Source organism: Macrosteles quadrilineatus, unplaced genomic scaffold (genome assembly GCF_028750875.1).
Source record: "Macrosteles quadrilineatus isolate MER2022 unplaced genomic scaffold, UCM_ALF_1.0 Scaffold_2__2_contigs__length_208266976, whole genome shotgun sequence".
Taxonomy (NCBI): Eukaryota; Metazoa; Arthropoda; class Insecta; order Hemiptera; family Cicadellidae; genus Macrosteles; species Macrosteles quadrilineatus.
In genome coordinates, this window is record NW_026542595.1 from 186,845,149 (window position 1) to 186,861,882 (window position 16,734).

Sequence of the window (16,734 nt, forward strand, 5' to 3'; positions counted from 1 at the left end):
GATAACACTACCTACATCTTCAACACTTCAAGAAAGTGACTAGTGTTTGTGCTTTCTTTACAAACCGCTATTGACGAAGTGGTTGTCTGATAGTGGCATCCGTACAAAGATGTTCCCTCCCCCAGTCTGATGTGTCTGTGAGGGATTTTTGAGTGACTTGTGCGACGGATTTCCTCTATCCCCTGGCAGTCTGAATCATATCCTTCCCTCGCAGTCGCTAACACTGCACACGTAATTCTCCTTGGCGCAGATTGTGGGTGTCCTTGGATTAACTTTATCAACTCTATGTAACTGATAAGTTGAGTAGGCCTAACCTCAAAATCGTTTTACTGTTGCTATTTAATTGCCAGTATGTATATGTCATCACAAATAAAAGGTCTCTATTATGTTACTCACTTAAACGCTTTTCGTGATGCAGGAATCTTTTACTCGAAACTATTGTTCATCATAAGGTAAAATTTGTACAATAAGTGTGTTTGTTATCATTGAAATTAGTCAATTATTGTCTCCTTAGGCTACAATAAAGCAACAAATCCCACATTTCCTTCAATCAGTATAATATGTACGGAAACGTTTCTTGGTAGTTTTAATTTATACATGAGTAACATACTTGCTTGTGAAAAAGGTAAATGGGCCATGCAAAGAACTATATTATGTGATGTGACAATCATTTTTGAGCGTATTACTTGGCCATTTAGAGGTATTGTTGTGGACTTTATAAATCCCCGTAGTTACCGTCTCGAACTTTAGTGCGGTGTCGATCCTCAGAGCTCCTATATTCTCCTGCCATTTAACATGATTGACTGTAAAACTAATCCTTGATCCAGCAAAAACTATTTATGACATGTGTTTGAACTGAAAAAGTTTTGAAGAGCTTTGTTGCTTTCAGTTAAAGCTTCTAATGTTTAAAATCAAATAATATTGTTATTTTGATTTCAGTTTTGACAGTTTCTTTGTAGTAGTTAACAAGTCACAAAACTTATGCTTAGCCATCAATCTTTAGTTGAAACTGTAATCTCTTACAGTTTAACGGGATGGGTGACTGATTGTCAAACTAAATCCTCGTTCCAGCAAAAGTTTTTATGTCATGAGTTTTAATCACAAATATTAAAAAAAAAAAATTTGCCTAGAATTACTTATATTAGTTTCAGTATTGAAAGTTTCTTTTGAGCAGTGATAAAACTTACGCTTAACCATAAACCTTTGGTTAAAACTGTAATCTATAGCCATTTAAAGTGATGGTATTGTCAAAATAAATTCTCGATTCAGCAAAAATGTTTTATGTCATGATTTTACCAAGCTCTACAGACTACGGCTTCCCATAGCGTCCCCTGCACCTCTTGCGTTGCTGGCTGTCCCACGTCGCTGGTTGTTGTTTGTTGTAGGTTGATGGGAAGACCCGAAGAACAGCTCCAGTGCACAGTAGCCAATGTAGCAAACACTTATCACTACAATCACACCTCCTATCAGCCTGTCGTCGAAGTCTGGCGAAGCCATTATGGGTCAAGTAATGAACCCATCATAAAAACTGGTAATTTCCTTGAGCGTGGTGTTGTACTTCTTGTTACCGAGGAAACCGTTATTCTAAATTTGACTTTTTATTCACCAAATCGGCTTAAAGATTCGGATATTATTTTATAGGTAAAATCGTAAGCGACAAGGTTATGAAATAAACGTTTCTATTCGAATGTTTCATGTTATGAGGTGTGATTGTAGAGCTTATATCACATAGAGAATAAATTTTAAAAACTGTATGGAGGAATGCTACTTCAACCGTCAATATCCAAACTATATGCATGTATTTTATTCTAATTCCAATTATGTTCAAGTCCACTGTTTAAATCAAGTATATTCTAACCTGAATAAACTTCACAGGGAAGTATTATTTTTTTAGCAAATGAAAAATATATTTAACTCAAATCCCGTAACTACTCTTAAGTTGTAAGTAAAAATATTGTATTTTGAGATAAAGATATTGAGATTAGTTTATGTGTATTTGAATTGTTTGACAATTCACAACTTGCATGACAATTTTTAGTTATCGTTCATGGGAATTAACTTGTCAATTAATATAGTGAGTAATTATTTAAATTAGCTTAAGCTCTGTCCCAATATTATTCTGCTATGATCGTTCTGAATGAAAATCATTCACAACTATGTGTGTGTAACTATGTAGTATATTGAAGTAGATCGACTGAGATGGTTCAATGTATGATGTTTGGACAGACCAACCAATAAATCTTTGCATTTGTAGGATGAAGGTTGTTTTCCTCCTATTTCAGATTTAACACCAGATTGGCACTATATTTTACTGTGTATAGTAACAAATCATTTGAATCACTTAAAAGTCCCAACACAGACTATTCTGAGGTTTACAAATGTGCATGGGACGTTAATAAGCCTTATCAAGAGTGTCGCACTGACCACTGGGCCACAACCCACAAGCTCCTCTTGCTTTATGTGGCTTATCTGGCCTCTGTATGACTACTTTACGAAACGTTCCCACTATTCATTTAAATCATATTTTCAAACGTGATAGCTTTAAATATAAAAGATGTGTAACTAATTAATTTCGCTGGTTAACTTTTTCTTTTTATGGCTCAAAAATAGTTTTTTTTATGATTTAACCAAAATTAAAGAATTGTGTAAGATGTAAACATTAGAAATCGTCACTTCGTTTTTCATATTTGTTTGAAAAACACAATTTGGGGTTGGTTACTGTGTCAAACTGTACTTATTGTAGACATAGGTATGTATATATATAAAATCCAATGTATGTTTGTTTGTATGTATGTATATTTGTTTGTCCTTTATGGACTCCGAAACCGCTCGACAGATTGTAATGAAACTTTCAGGCATTATTAAACATTATTCAAGGATGGTTTGTGTGAAGTTTGGTGCAGATCCGACATAAGGGCTCCGCCCCAGTGGCTCTGGAGTTTCCCATGTTAACCTTATGAGGACTGAATGCAAAAATAGTTATTCATCAGTTGCCAAAAAAAAAAAAAATTAAGTGATTTATATAATGATAGTGATAGTTTAGGAAAGTCAACTTGTGTTGGTATCATAAAATAATTATGCTTAATACTCACATGCAAACATTATTAGCTGTCATTGCTAGGCAATAAAGTTATTAAATCCTACTAATATTATTACCAATATTTGTTTATACTTTATGTTGTTTTGACTTTGTCATCTGTGATAGAATAACGTCAAAGTAAAAAAATCCTAATACAACCGTATTCAATTATTTACTCGTTTGTACATTTATTTTATATCTGGTTAGTAATTTTAATACTTTAATACTTTTCAATGAAATGGCAACCATACAAAGTAGGTATTTTAAGCCAAGTAAGAATGAAGATGAGTGTACGATGAGTGGCGCGATCTTGTAGTCTTGTTAGTGACTAAGGCCGACTTATTCCTTAGGCACAGCTTTTAATGGCAACCTACAGTTTATAGTGGAATCTGAACCACATTTTTGCCTTGGTATATACTAATTGGTCTAATTTTCAGGATAGTACTGCGGACAGTCGTAGTACTCACTCGTGCGGACGTTAATCCACACCAGGGAGTATCGCATCCACAGTGCATGCCTATAAATATCCACTATTCGTAACCTCCTAGTAGCTGGAATACAGGACGACGCCACCCGTTCCAGTATGTTGGTTAAATGTTAAAATCATGAGTAACTTAAAATTAGATTAATCCGTTATGAGGGCTTGATAAAGATACAAAGTAAAATTAAATATATACTTTGGTGCATAGCTATGTATTTTATTATTATTAAAACAAATCATGGATTAGAGGTGAATTAAAAAAGAAATCCATTATACTTTTTATTTGCGGAAAATAAAGATAAATAATCACAAAATCCTTTTAAGCTACGTTAGTCTCAGTTCGCTATTGCGGAAGGCCGAGTCATAAAGACCCTACGAATGACCTAAAGCTTCCTTTCTTTTGTTGGTAACTTTTATCTCCAAAATGGATAAGTTCTGAGATGTTATATTTTTGAAAGCAGCGGAGTTTATTGATTTAAAAGTATTTTTGTCTAAATGCTGAAAAACATTTCAAAATAATGAAGATGTAGGCCTATTATAATATCTTCAGATTAATGTAAAAAATATCAATTTATGATTCACAGTGACCTTTTCAAAACACATAAAACTACTGTATTTAAATTCGGATTCCGAACACATAACCATATGGCAATATTTTGATTACGAACAAAATGTGCATGTATGGTTAAATCTTATTCATATTTTAATTGGAAAACAATATAAAGTTATAGCAATAAAAAATTCATAATTTGATCCTTCAAACCATCAAAAATTACATGTTTTATTGATTAAATATAAGTACTATAGTAAAATTATTTTATAGTAAAAACCTAGTTATTTTATTTATTTTATTTTAGTTAAGTTAATTACTCAGCAACTTAATGAATATTGCGTCTAACTGTTTAATTATTGGACTGTTTATTTAATGTAACTGTTTAACTGTTTAATGGGGGAGCGAGCTGGTCTAGTGGTTAGAGCGCGGGACTCCTGCTCCAGGGGTCCTGGGTTCAAATCCTGCCAAATCGCCAATGGATTTTATCCAAGTGATAAAGCCGTAACCCCTAGGTCTAGCCTAAAGTAATGTGAAAAACAATTCCGGGCTCGTGCCTATCGTCCTGGGACAAAAAACTGTTTTTGTTTGTTACCCTGAGTTCTTGTATTGTATAGCACATTGTAAATAGCAATTCTAAAACTATGTTTGCATTTCGATGTTAAATCATTGACAACCGTTGGAGGAATAGTGTTTTGTTGTTCACGACAAGGTGCTCCAAGTTAAACGAAACACAAAAGTGTCTAGTAGATTGAAGATCCTGCTCCTATAAACAAAGCAACTTGCAGCCGCCTTTCCTATTCACATCCGACAGTCTCCATTGTCTCTGACACGGCCCATCACGTGACATGTGAGCAGCCAATGACAAATCGCCCTGAAGATACTTATAGACCGGGGACATGCAGCGTTAGGTAAATAACAGATAAATAACTTACCTACCCACCATCCACTTAGATGTGGTTGTTTGATATATTTGGTCTCATTTTAACTCAAATTCAGCATACTGATCTCTTGAACTTAAATTTAGGCTGAATTCCTTTTTACAGCTAGTTCAACAACATCAACAACAATATGTAGTAATTTAGTTAGTTGCCACATAGAAATCTTGAATTTTCCTGTAAGAAATTAGTATCTGAGTCTTGACCCCATAGCAAAACATTGATCAATTTGTTTCTCAATTGAATTTGTTTTTTTATTGACTCGTTTTCCTGTATTCAATCATTTTGCATGAAATTTATCGTGTCATTTATTTTTGCTACTAGATTTTATCCTGTTGCTGTTATGTTCTTGTTGCCCATAGTCAATTGTATTGTTATTTTCTGCTAGTTGTTTGGAGAAAATAATTATGTTGAGGTTATTGTTATTATGTCTTGATCTTGTTACTCTTGTTGTCTCCTTTTTTTTACTACTAATGTACTAAATTAGTTATTTGTGACATAGAAATCTTGTATTATCCTATAAAAATTGTATATCCATTTATTCCCATAAACTGCATAAGATGCACGGTATAGTATATTTACATGCAACCGAGTAACAATTTAGGATATTCTGGATCACTCAGTATCAACACAGATATATATTTATTGTTACAAAATCATGGACTCGCATAGTATATAGTATTGTTGTATCCTCTTAGTAATGAAATATTGAATTCTGCCTTCTATAAGTCTCACTATAACAATTATTTAAATAGTAATAATAAAACTACCAAGTTTATAATTTGGAACCACAATACAGCATTGCAATTACTTGTCAAATCACACAGCTAACTGTACTATATTTGTAATGCTTTTATTCATGAACTTTAGGAAACTGGATGTAATAATTATTTTGAAATAAAATTACCGTGGACCCAATTATATAATCTAGACAGATGGTTAGAAAAGCAAATATGAAACTATTTTCTGATGACAAATAATTGTGATTTTTCTCAATATTGTCGAGGGCCTTGCCCCCATTACTTGCAGGGGTGGCTGTCGATGACGGAAATGATTCAGCGAAGGGAAGGAAGCAGGAAATACGGGAGACAGAAGCTAATAAATTGCTTAAGGAGAAGATTCACCTCGGGGGAAAGTGCTAGGAGGTCTTCTTTGTACTTAACCGTGTCTTTAGTGGTTTTCATCAGCTTTCCTTAAAATATACACACTATTTGTAAACCGTTTTTAATTAACGACACACGATTATTTTATGTGTAATATTATGCTAAACACTTGTGTATTCGCCGTTTTCTTGGCTGTTTTGTAAATAAATATTATGATTCATTTCCTGTTCCTTATAGTTTTATAACGTCTGTATTATTTAAAAAAGATAAAGAGTACTGCACAAAGGGTAATCATAATATTATTATCAAAATAACCAACGACTGAGTAGTATTTTAATATGTTAATGACACTAACAATTTTAACACAAAATACACAAACACGCTTTTTGTTTTTTTAAGAAACTTCATTTTGAAACAAAAATAACGATTTATCAAATTCAATTTAATCATGTAATTAGTTTTGGAGTTTCTCTATAGGGATACTATAAACGGCCAGACAAACAACTCTACAAAATCTTCGAACACTTTTAACACTGATAATAACTATATTTTATGAGAATAATTTTGTTCAATTTTTCAAGTTTTATCATCATCTGAACTTATATAAGGAAAATCTACCTGTTCAAGGCAAGACAACATCAATTTTAATTATTAATACACCCATAAAATGGAGGAGAAAATCTACAAATATTTAATAACTGAGAGGCTGAATCTTTGCCGATAAGTTTTTATAAAGAAGGTTCTTATGTCATGAGAATCTTATGTCATGAAGCACTCAAAGCGTAGTCATTTTAATTTGTTTCAAGTACTACTATAATTCTGTTTGGATAACTTTGATAATTTTTTCCCAGTGTTTTTAAATTAGTAAATGGTGTAAACTACCTTTCTAAATATGCCTCCCCTATAACAGGTGGAAATTTGGAATAATCCTATTCCAAGGAATCATTCAAATTAAATCTAAGGTAATACAGTACCACATAAAAATCACTAGTACTGTACTAATTTTAGATTCCGCGTATTCCTGATGACTTCCAAAACTCTTTCAACATTCGTCTTTCCACATCCCTGTAAACTTCGTCCTCTTGGGCTTTCTTATAATGGCTTTCACATGGACAATCTGAATAGGGTATTTCTTCTTCCGTTATTGTAAACTTCTTTTTTACCCCTTCATTGTTTTCTTCCTCTTTTCGTGCCTTCACAGCTCTTTCTCGTTCCCTCTTATCTCTTAAAACTTCATCGTTTTCGTCTTCCTCTTGTTGGATCTGCAAGAGTACACTTCCAACAAAGTCATCCTTCGTAGTTTCCACGGGAAGCACTGGAATTCCCTTCCTCATGTGATATGAAGTAGGAACCTTTTCAATTAAAACTTCTTTGACCCCGCGATAAATTATTTCGTGAAACCTTTGCATCATGATGTCCGGTATGGGATTTTCTAAAACAAAACATAATATAAACAGAATCAGGTATATTCATTGTATTAGAAATTGTCATACTGCCTAACGAAAAGCTGTATAAAGAAATACTACTATTGTTTAAGTAAGCTTATGTTCAAATGTGATGAGGTACTAACAAATCTTTCGATGAAAATCTTATCATTTCAATTCACAATGAAGGCAGACAGGCTAATACTTTTGCCTTCTGAGATATATTTTAATTAGGTTAAATAGAGAAAAATCTCAATAAACTGGCGTTCTTTGAGATGCTTGATCTGAAGGGACTCATGTATTATATTCTGGACTATGCTGGTTATGTATTGGATTCTGTTTATAGGACGCCTATAATGTCTTAGCTTACAATATACGTCATGCTGTCATGCTACACTATGATGTGACTTAACATGCACGCAACTTCCAATAAAGATCCATTTGACATGTAAAGGTTTATGAGCTCTAGAAAGTATTCAACATCAATGAATCAAGAATCGCTAGCCTTTACTACTTCAGTTTATCCTCATGTGCATATCCTTTACTGTTTAGTCTTTTAATACATATAACTAATTAAAGGGTGTACCCTACCGAAATATTCACCGATGAACGCAATGTCCAGTCTCTTCCTCCACACCTGAGTAGCGTTGCTGAGGGACCTAGACGCACTCACTTGCCACCCTCGCCCTTCATACACCCTCCCGTCACCTCCTATAAGGAAACTGCAAATTGTAAATGTCTTCGTGTAAAACTGCGTAGTGAGAAAAGGTTTTATTAGGAACTCACCAAACACAACAAGTCGCTAAAAAATGGAGAAATTTGTCATTTGGAAGAAAATCTAAACATTCTAAATAATACATGAGTTGTTTAGAGTAAAATTGTAAAAAGAAAGTGTTAGCTAAAGTTACAAAGGATTCACAACAGACAAATAACTTTCCTCCCCCCCCCCCCAAATTTAGCAGTTCTTATTAGGTTGCTATTTCCATAATTTTTGTGAAAGTTTAACCAGCTAGACATCAAACTGTAGTTGGAGCTACGGTTTAATACTTTTTAAATCTTTATGACTGTACCTATACATGTTTTCATGGTACATTTTTATTTTATTTTAACTTTAAATGTCAAACCACCATAACGTCAAACTAATTTAATTTATAGCACAAAACAACCATTGTAAATTTATGGTGATTGTTTTAAATTACGTGCTATAAATACAATTCATAATACAGTATAATATCACGGGTAATATACCAGAAACTGTATGGATGGTAACGTTATTTTGTTTATGTTTATGTTCCATATAGGTTTCTGTTCTAATGTTGGCGAGTCTTATTAGCCAATATAATCTATTTTAAAGTGTTTTATAAAATTTAATGTGTTCGATGTATTAATTTTGATGTATTAATCAATGTATCATTTCGATGTTTGTGTCAAAATACTCACTTGAACCTGATGTCGTTGTAGCCTTTGGTCATGTCCTTTTCCTGTATCGTCTGCACAGTTCTCATACAGTCCTCGGCTGTGCTGCAAGGCTCGTTTTCGGTGAAGTGGTCGAACACTAGTTTATAAGGCAGCTTTGGAACATTTAACTTCTCGTCATACACCCGTTCCTTTGCCTGCCATTCTTCCCTTGTGACTAGCTGGAAGTTGTAACTCTGAAATCCTTGTGAAATCTCTCCCTTTGGAGATCCCATGAGTAGCCTTAAACACTGAGAAATTCGTCAACACCGTGATTTAAATAGTTCAATAACACTTGGTTCAACAGACGTTTGTGCTACAAATCAGTGTACATCATTAGATAAAATGCTAACACCAGATAGAAATAACCTACTATCACAAGTATCATGGTTGATATGGTTAGCATCATTTTTTAACGTTGTTTCATTGCGGGTCGAGATATACCATGTTAAGACCTGTTTGAGTGTACCGGAAATGAAAGTTATCCATAGTAAAGGGTGGGGATGTAAAATAATCATATCTGGAATGCAATGAAAAAGTGGCATTTAAGTTTGTGTTGTTTTAACTTTATTTACGATCTGAAAAAAAAATTTACCAAGATAGTTCTTCCTAACAGTCAACTGTCATTTTTGCAAACTGTTTACTTCTCTTCGTTTCAAATATATTTCATAGGTTTATATAACTTCTTTTAACATATTACCAAAAAACTATTCTAATAGTGCTTTTCAATAAATACAGTTGTTCATACTGATCATTACATAACTGTTAACCATTAACAACTAAGTATAAAACTCTTGAAGCTGCCTAAAAAAGTGTAAACATTTGGCAAGAAACACTTGAAAACTGTTTAACTCAAATTGGTTAATTTACGTCATTTTCATACGTTACTATTGCCAAAAATAACCTACTACAATTACAACTGAGAGAACATTAAATTTATAAAAAAGAAAAGGATTAAAGTTGAAGTCATGATTCCAATCAAGTTTTATATAGAACAAAGATTTTCGTCAAATCATCAATTTCCTACATAGTGTGTTGGTTGTAATTGTTCTTATTACAGGAAAAATCTTAAATGCATAAAAATTGTTGTGAACATATTTAGTTTATTTGACAAAACGACCAACAAAAGTGTGATTTATACAAATAGTTTACAATAATGTAAAAACAGATAAATATAGATCCACATAGAGTGGATTTTGATAAAATAATCTTATATCATAGTCAGTCGAATACCTTTATACATATGCTATGTCTAAATTAAGTAGAAAAAGCTTCGGTTTTAAATTCTGAACAGATCTAGGAGAAGCTAAACAGTTCTATGGGCTCTCCACGAATCTTACTTTCCTTATCTACTTTATCAGCTATTTTCCTAAGCTCTTTCTGAGGATCATACTTTTCTTCGTACTCGTTGTCATTATCACCTGATTCTTCCGGTGCCGTAGTTTCTGAAGAATATATTTCTGACTTGGTTACACCTATATCATCAGATGCACTTGAAGAGTCGGATTCACGTTTGGAATCAGATTTACCCGTAGATTCTGATGTTTTCGTAGAATCTGATGTTTCCGTAGAATCAGATGACTCGTACGTTGATGTGAACGGAAGTTCTTCTCTATCCGATGTATCCGGGGAATCTGCAGTGTCTGTATTGAGATCAGTGTTGGAGTGAAATGAAAGATCCGAGGATTCTTTAGGCTTCTTTTTCTTTTTCTTACGAGGTCTCTCTGATCGAGGTGGCTTCTTTCTGGTTGTTCTTCTCACTTCGCATTCAAGAGGAACGTAGTCCATGATATTTTTCCCCACATGCAGTCTGTTGCAAAATATTCTGATCATGTTAAAGTGAACCCCGTACGTAATTATATGTTCGTATCGAGTTTGCATTATGTCAGGTATTTTCTTTTCTGAAACATTTTGCGTTCTATGTACAGAAATAAGGTTGTCTTTAATAATAGCGTAATGTGTACATAAAAATAGCCTAGATATAAAATAGCTATAAAGTAAACAAAACTCTTTACTAGTATAAACCTAGGATGTCTCTTCGTATATTAAACCAGAAATATCAAGAAGATATGCAAAAATTATATTCTTATGCTATACAATACACAAAAGGAACATCTGATCGATTTCTTCTTAAGCGTCTTAATCTGCCTTTTACATTGCTGTTCACATTCAGTATAACATTCAGTACTTCTAGTTCTGCCTTTTCGGGCAGTCTAAATAATTGTACTGGGCTTCCAGCAAGAATCATCTAAAAAAAACTTGTTAATAACTATTTCATATGTGTTTCACTTACCTGTATAGTCGCCGATAAATGCAATGTCCAGCCGCCTTCTCCATAGTTTGACAAAGGTCCGCAGAGCTCTCGACGAGCATTTCCCCCACCCTCGTCCCTCATATACGTTACCATCCCCTCCTATCAGGAAGCTGAAAATTTAACAAAGATTGAAGCTTTTTCAACTATTCTAATTAATTATAAATATTCAGTTACAAAAAGGGACAAAGTTAAAAGTGAATACTTCGAACCGACCGGAAATCTTTTGTATTACCTTGTACACCAATATATGTCTAGGTAAGTGAGGGGTTATGCTTCTTCAATCGCCGTTGTTCAAAGGCAAACTATGGCCCTATCTTTTTATCTACCTAGCTCACATCCCCCAATATGGTAGGAAAGTCAGCCGGTCTATAGGTAGAGCGCAGGACTTCAGGCTTTGAGGATCGGGTTCAAATCCCACCAATGAATTTTATCCATGTGATCCATGTGATATTGAAATCCCTAGGCCTAAAGTAATTTGAAAACAATCCCTGTCTAGTGCATATCTTCCTAGGACAAAACTTAATATACATACTGGTATTTAATATCACTGAACCCCTCATCCATATGTTGTCGCTGCATCTGCTGTACCTCTCGCATACACTGTTGGTAGCTGTAGCAAGGCTCGGTGTACGTGTAGTGGTCCAGTACCAACTTGAAGGGATGCCGAGGTCTGTGTAAGCCCCGAGGTGGCAAGGCTCGCCACTCTTCACGTGTTACATTGTGAAGAATCATGTCGACGTCTCCTGGACCCAACTCACTCTCGTCCAACCACATGGTGAGGACTTCCGGAGAACTGTTGATTCTGAAGAACTTCTGAAACGATAATTGATTGAATTCGATTTATTCTGGATTTACAATGGATGCAGAAGAGAATAGTGTGGTGATTAAACCCCATTTTAGAGAATATGTACATCTATTTATCACTCACATAAAGGGGTTGGAGGGAGACACATGTGAAAATAAGAATTATTTACATGAAAAAGATGTTTACTCGATATTTGAAACGGAGTGACGATACTCCAGAGAATGTTGTTTAGTGTTTCAACCCTGTTTTGGGGAATCTAGAGAGATATTCTCACCCACCTATGATTAGTTACAGGAACATACCTTATTATTATCCTTTTTCGTCCAAATCGATCATCTGTGTGGAAGGGTAATAACTTTATAGATATCTTAGCCAAAGAGACGTGAATGCATACATTTATAAAAAAAAACTTGTTCCAAATAAACAAAAACCGTCACCCAGCATTAATGAGACTTCAGGGAGTCGAAGCCGTTAGCTAGTTGGACTAAAAGAATCACCCGGCATTAGAGTTATGTAATCTACATTTATTGTTTTGACTACAAGTTATTTTGAGGATAAGAGCATGAAGTTTATTCTTTTTATGAACAAATCAAAATATATTTATTCCTGAATAAACATTTTTACATAAATACAAAGTGTGTATACAGGAAAAATAATTACCAAGTGGACTATTAGTCTGTATAACAATCTTTAAATCCAATAATTTAAACGAATGTATCTTCTAGATAATGTTAACAACAACGAATGTTTACAAGATACGAATTGCCGTTTCTCGTAACGTGTAAGAAAGTTAATCAATATAGGCTATACCTCAAGATTACAATGTGTCCTTGTTATGTTTACTTTTTGTATTGTTCAGTTACCATTTGCAAAGCTAGATAAAATAAGCTTACCGTTCACCCTTGTTACCCAATGTTTACAAACTGAAACTGTAATAATATTACTACTGTACTCTGATAAGATAAACTCAATAAGGAAAAGATAGTTATCACAATTTATTCAGTCTTGTATTAATCCGAACTCGGTAAAAAACATTACTTTTCGAAACCCTGTATAGGAATATTCACTTTGATAGGCAATTTGAAATAAAATAACGTATCATTCCGATGACAATTATAATTATAATATTTTTTCTGACCATTTATTGAACCTTGTAACCTGGTCAATTAACCATGTCACATGTTGAACACCTTTGATATATTTTGAGAATCATCATTTTAAAAACTACTTTCTCTTTATATTTAAAATCCGCTGTGTGGAATGGGACATTTGAAAAAGAATCTATAAACGTTAGACAGTATAGCTTGTAAAGGGTTTAGGTTTCTGTTTAACTTTTGCTGTCACAGCAGTGAATACGTGTATATCCATCGGTTAGGCTATAAGTTGCATCTGGGTGTTAATATCGTAGATGGTTTCATTTTTGCTAAGTAGGATGTAAAATCAAAACAGCGAACCTACAACCTAAGTAGATGCTAAGAAGGTTTTCTTCAATCTTTATACACACATTATTAAGTTGACAGTAAATTGTTACGTATTCTGATATAAATAACATGGTTCTTAGTGGGTATACACGTTTTCTAATACAACTAACACTGAAAAAAGTTATTTGTGTACATGTAAGTAACACATATGAGTAAAACAATATGATTAACCGTTTGTAAAAAAAACATCAAAATCTTTGTTAGTATGTAAGGAGGGTTAAGTATTAGTTATACGTTCACATAGATACTGTTTTCGAGATTATAAAAATACAACTTACTTTTAGAATTTGGGTACGGTCTTAAAATAATACCACTGTTTCTATTTGTGGGAAATAATTTTATCTCATTACGATAGTCTGTTCAAAACATTTTGTTGATTTTATGGAAATAAATCCATTTCCTCCACTAGATCCTACCCATAAAACAATACAGCTGAGATTGCCAAAACGTCAATCAGCGGAAACATACACAAGCCGAGAAAAGTAGTGGGAGAACTTCCCCTCAGACTGCCTAAACCTTGTGAGCGGATTAATAGGTCAGCTTTAGTTTACACACATAGGAAAATAAATTGTGTTCAGCGGAGACAATAATGCTCTTTAACTTTATTAACATGTTCTTTTGAAGTTCAATATTTTACAAAGTTTGTTTTGAAGTACAATGAACCAAAATAAATTACCTAACTTACTGGAATAACCATGGGAAATCCCAAACACTGATTTAGATACAGTTTTACCTAGAAAGTTGTAGCAACACACGCCATCTACTATAGTAAAAATCTTAATTTCAAGTTCCTTTCCACGACTTCTTCACCTGCAGGATAGGTGGCAGTTGGAACTCGTCTGGGGGATGGTACTTCTGGTAGAGCCATTCTTCTGCTGTAGGGAACTCCCCAATGCGGCCCTCTCTGACGCGGTTTCTCCAGGTATAAATACGTACAATCTCGTGTCCGTCCAGGAGGTAATTCTCTTCAATACCCAGTCTCTGTATGTTCTGTGAGCCTTCCAACATGTCTAGCGGTGGGTTGTATACAGCTGGGGGATAAATTTGTATCATTTTATATTACGTGTATGTTTATTTGTAGTTTTAAAGTTCGGAAGGATTTTATTAACGAGTTCGTAGGTATTTTAACATAACAACTTATTTTTAGTTTTGTGTACATGCATAAATTAGTTAAGTTTTTCACGATTTTTGCATTGGTATTTTGTTACTATGTAACACACTGGCCAGTTTTAGTGACTCGGTGGCTCAGTCGGTAGCGTCGCGGACTTCGGGCCCAAGGCAGCTATGTCGTGGGTTCGGATCCTGGTCACTGCCACTAAAATTTATCAGTACGGTTCACCTTTGTACTGTACTGGCTCACTCCTTGCTTTGCTGTAAACGATCCACGCACGGGCGCTTAGTCTATGTGGATGGGCAAAATGCAAGGTTAAAGAGGCCGCCAACCTCTCAAAAAAAAGTTATACAGCTTGTAATCATAAATGTATAATAACATATATAGTAGGAAGAGTTTTGAAATACAAGCCCATGATTAAATAGCAATGAGAAGAGCAAAAAGATTAAGTTTAATTTAAGAATATTGCTGTAGTGTATAGCGTTTTAAAACTTGGTAAATATCTAAGGTTAGCAATCTTTGGAACGATTCTTTAATGTTAGGAAATCGTAAGCTGTAAACGTAGTTAGCATGCCAAAGCACTCCCTAGTTAATATTATGACTTTAGAACTTAACAAGTATTTCTTATTATTTGAAGTATTCTAATGTGTTTTTTAACCAACCAAGTTTTTAATTTATCGAAAAAATAATTCGTAAGCATTAACGTGTTTAGCGCAATGAATAGCTAATTTGATCACAATAAAGAACTAATAGATTCTTTTGTATGACTGATTTTATTTTTTAAGTACTATTTAATATTTGCCTTTCAATGTTGATGCTCACGCTAACTGAAGTTCTATGGATTTGTGCCTGAGCCAAAGTTCCAGTGATTTTATTTTGTAATATTCGTTCATAATTTTCTGCCGTATTGTATAGGTCAATCAAGGCATTCAATTGTCAGTATATACATTCATTATGTTCAAACATGTATATTTTCCAAACCTGCTGTGCATTTTCATGTTACTATAAAAATGCAAACTTAACATAGGAAAAATTGATTTCTTTTAAAGAACCTGATGCCACATGAACCATATGTGTCAGACTAATATCATAATCCACATATACTTACATATATTAATAACAACTATACTTACTGTCATAGTCCCCGATGAAGGCAATATCTAGTCTTCGTCCGTATAATGCAGGGTTAAACTTGAGAGACTTTGATGACTTGGTGCTCCATCCTCGACCTTCATACACAGTTCCGTCTCTCCCAACCAGGAAACTATTAAAGCAAATAGTTTAAAAAATTATTTCTCGTGTAGCTATGATGTCCTAAAATTAATTTAAAACGGTAAATAGCCGTGAAAATCTGTAACAGGGTTTTTATTATAGTTCGATATAAATGTTACATTTAGTTGAATCTACAATTTATTTTATACTGTTTAACATGTTTCTTTGAAGTTCAATACTCCACAATGTTAATTTTAAATTACAATGAACCGAAATAATTTACTTTTTTGCATGTGTTAAAGGTAGCTAGTGACATCATCTCAGTCATCAGTGCCAGAGAGATGGGTTCGATTCCCACAACTTCCCCTAAAATGTTTTGGCTTTTCCTTTACTACCGTTTGTGAGCCATGTGAAAATATTATTGGCGTGGTTACTAAAACCGGCAATTAACTCTTTTTGTTGGATAATTCTTTTAACAAAAAACCGCGTTTACATGTTTCTTATTACTATTAAATATCAATAAAAATTTGTTTGATTTGGCCGACGTATGAAAATGTCAATATGTAATAGGATTCGATACAATTTCATAAACATGCGAAATTCTAAATTCAAAGACACATCTTTCTCCAATCTTAAAAAATGTTAAACATTCTTGCTGCTTTGGGCTAATATACAAATTTGAAGCTAAAGTATTTCCACAATAATCATAATAACTTATTACTTACCGGTGTAAGAACATGTGCAATACCTGCGAAAAATTAAGATGCTTTAAAGCCATATT

The 16,734-nt window shown here is 33.8% G+C and overlaps 2 protein-coding genes across 2 annotated transcripts; both read right to left on the bottom strand.

Annotated features, from left to right (window-relative positions):
- Nucleotides 1-10,319: 10,319 nt before the first annotated feature.
- On the bottom strand, nucleotides 10,320-14,327 carry LOC128985216 (uncharacterized). Its single transcript, XM_054404603.1, has 4 exons — nucleotides 14,316-14,327; nucleotides 11,877-12,157; nucleotides 11,324-11,454; nucleotides 10,320-10,931 (listed from the first exon to the last, which is right to left on the bottom strand). Exons 1-4 carry the CDS (start codon nucleotides 14,325-14,327, stop codon nucleotides 10,327-10,329), a joined length of 1,029 nt encoding a protein of 342 aa, XP_054260578.1. The 3' UTR covers nucleotides 10,320-10,326.
- LOC128985217 (peptidoglycan-recognition protein 3-like) lies at nucleotides 14,249-16,731 on the bottom strand. The gene is made up of 3 exons (XM_054404604.1): nucleotides 16,679-16,731; nucleotides 15,875-16,005; nucleotides 14,249-14,661 (listed from the first exon to the last, which is right to left on the bottom strand). Exons 1-3 carry the CDS (start codon nucleotides 16,729-16,731, stop codon nucleotides 14,414-14,416), a joined length of 432 nt encoding a protein of 143 aa, XP_054260579.1. The 3' UTR covers nucleotides 14,249-14,413.
- Nucleotides 16,732-16,734: the final 3 nt, after the last annotated feature.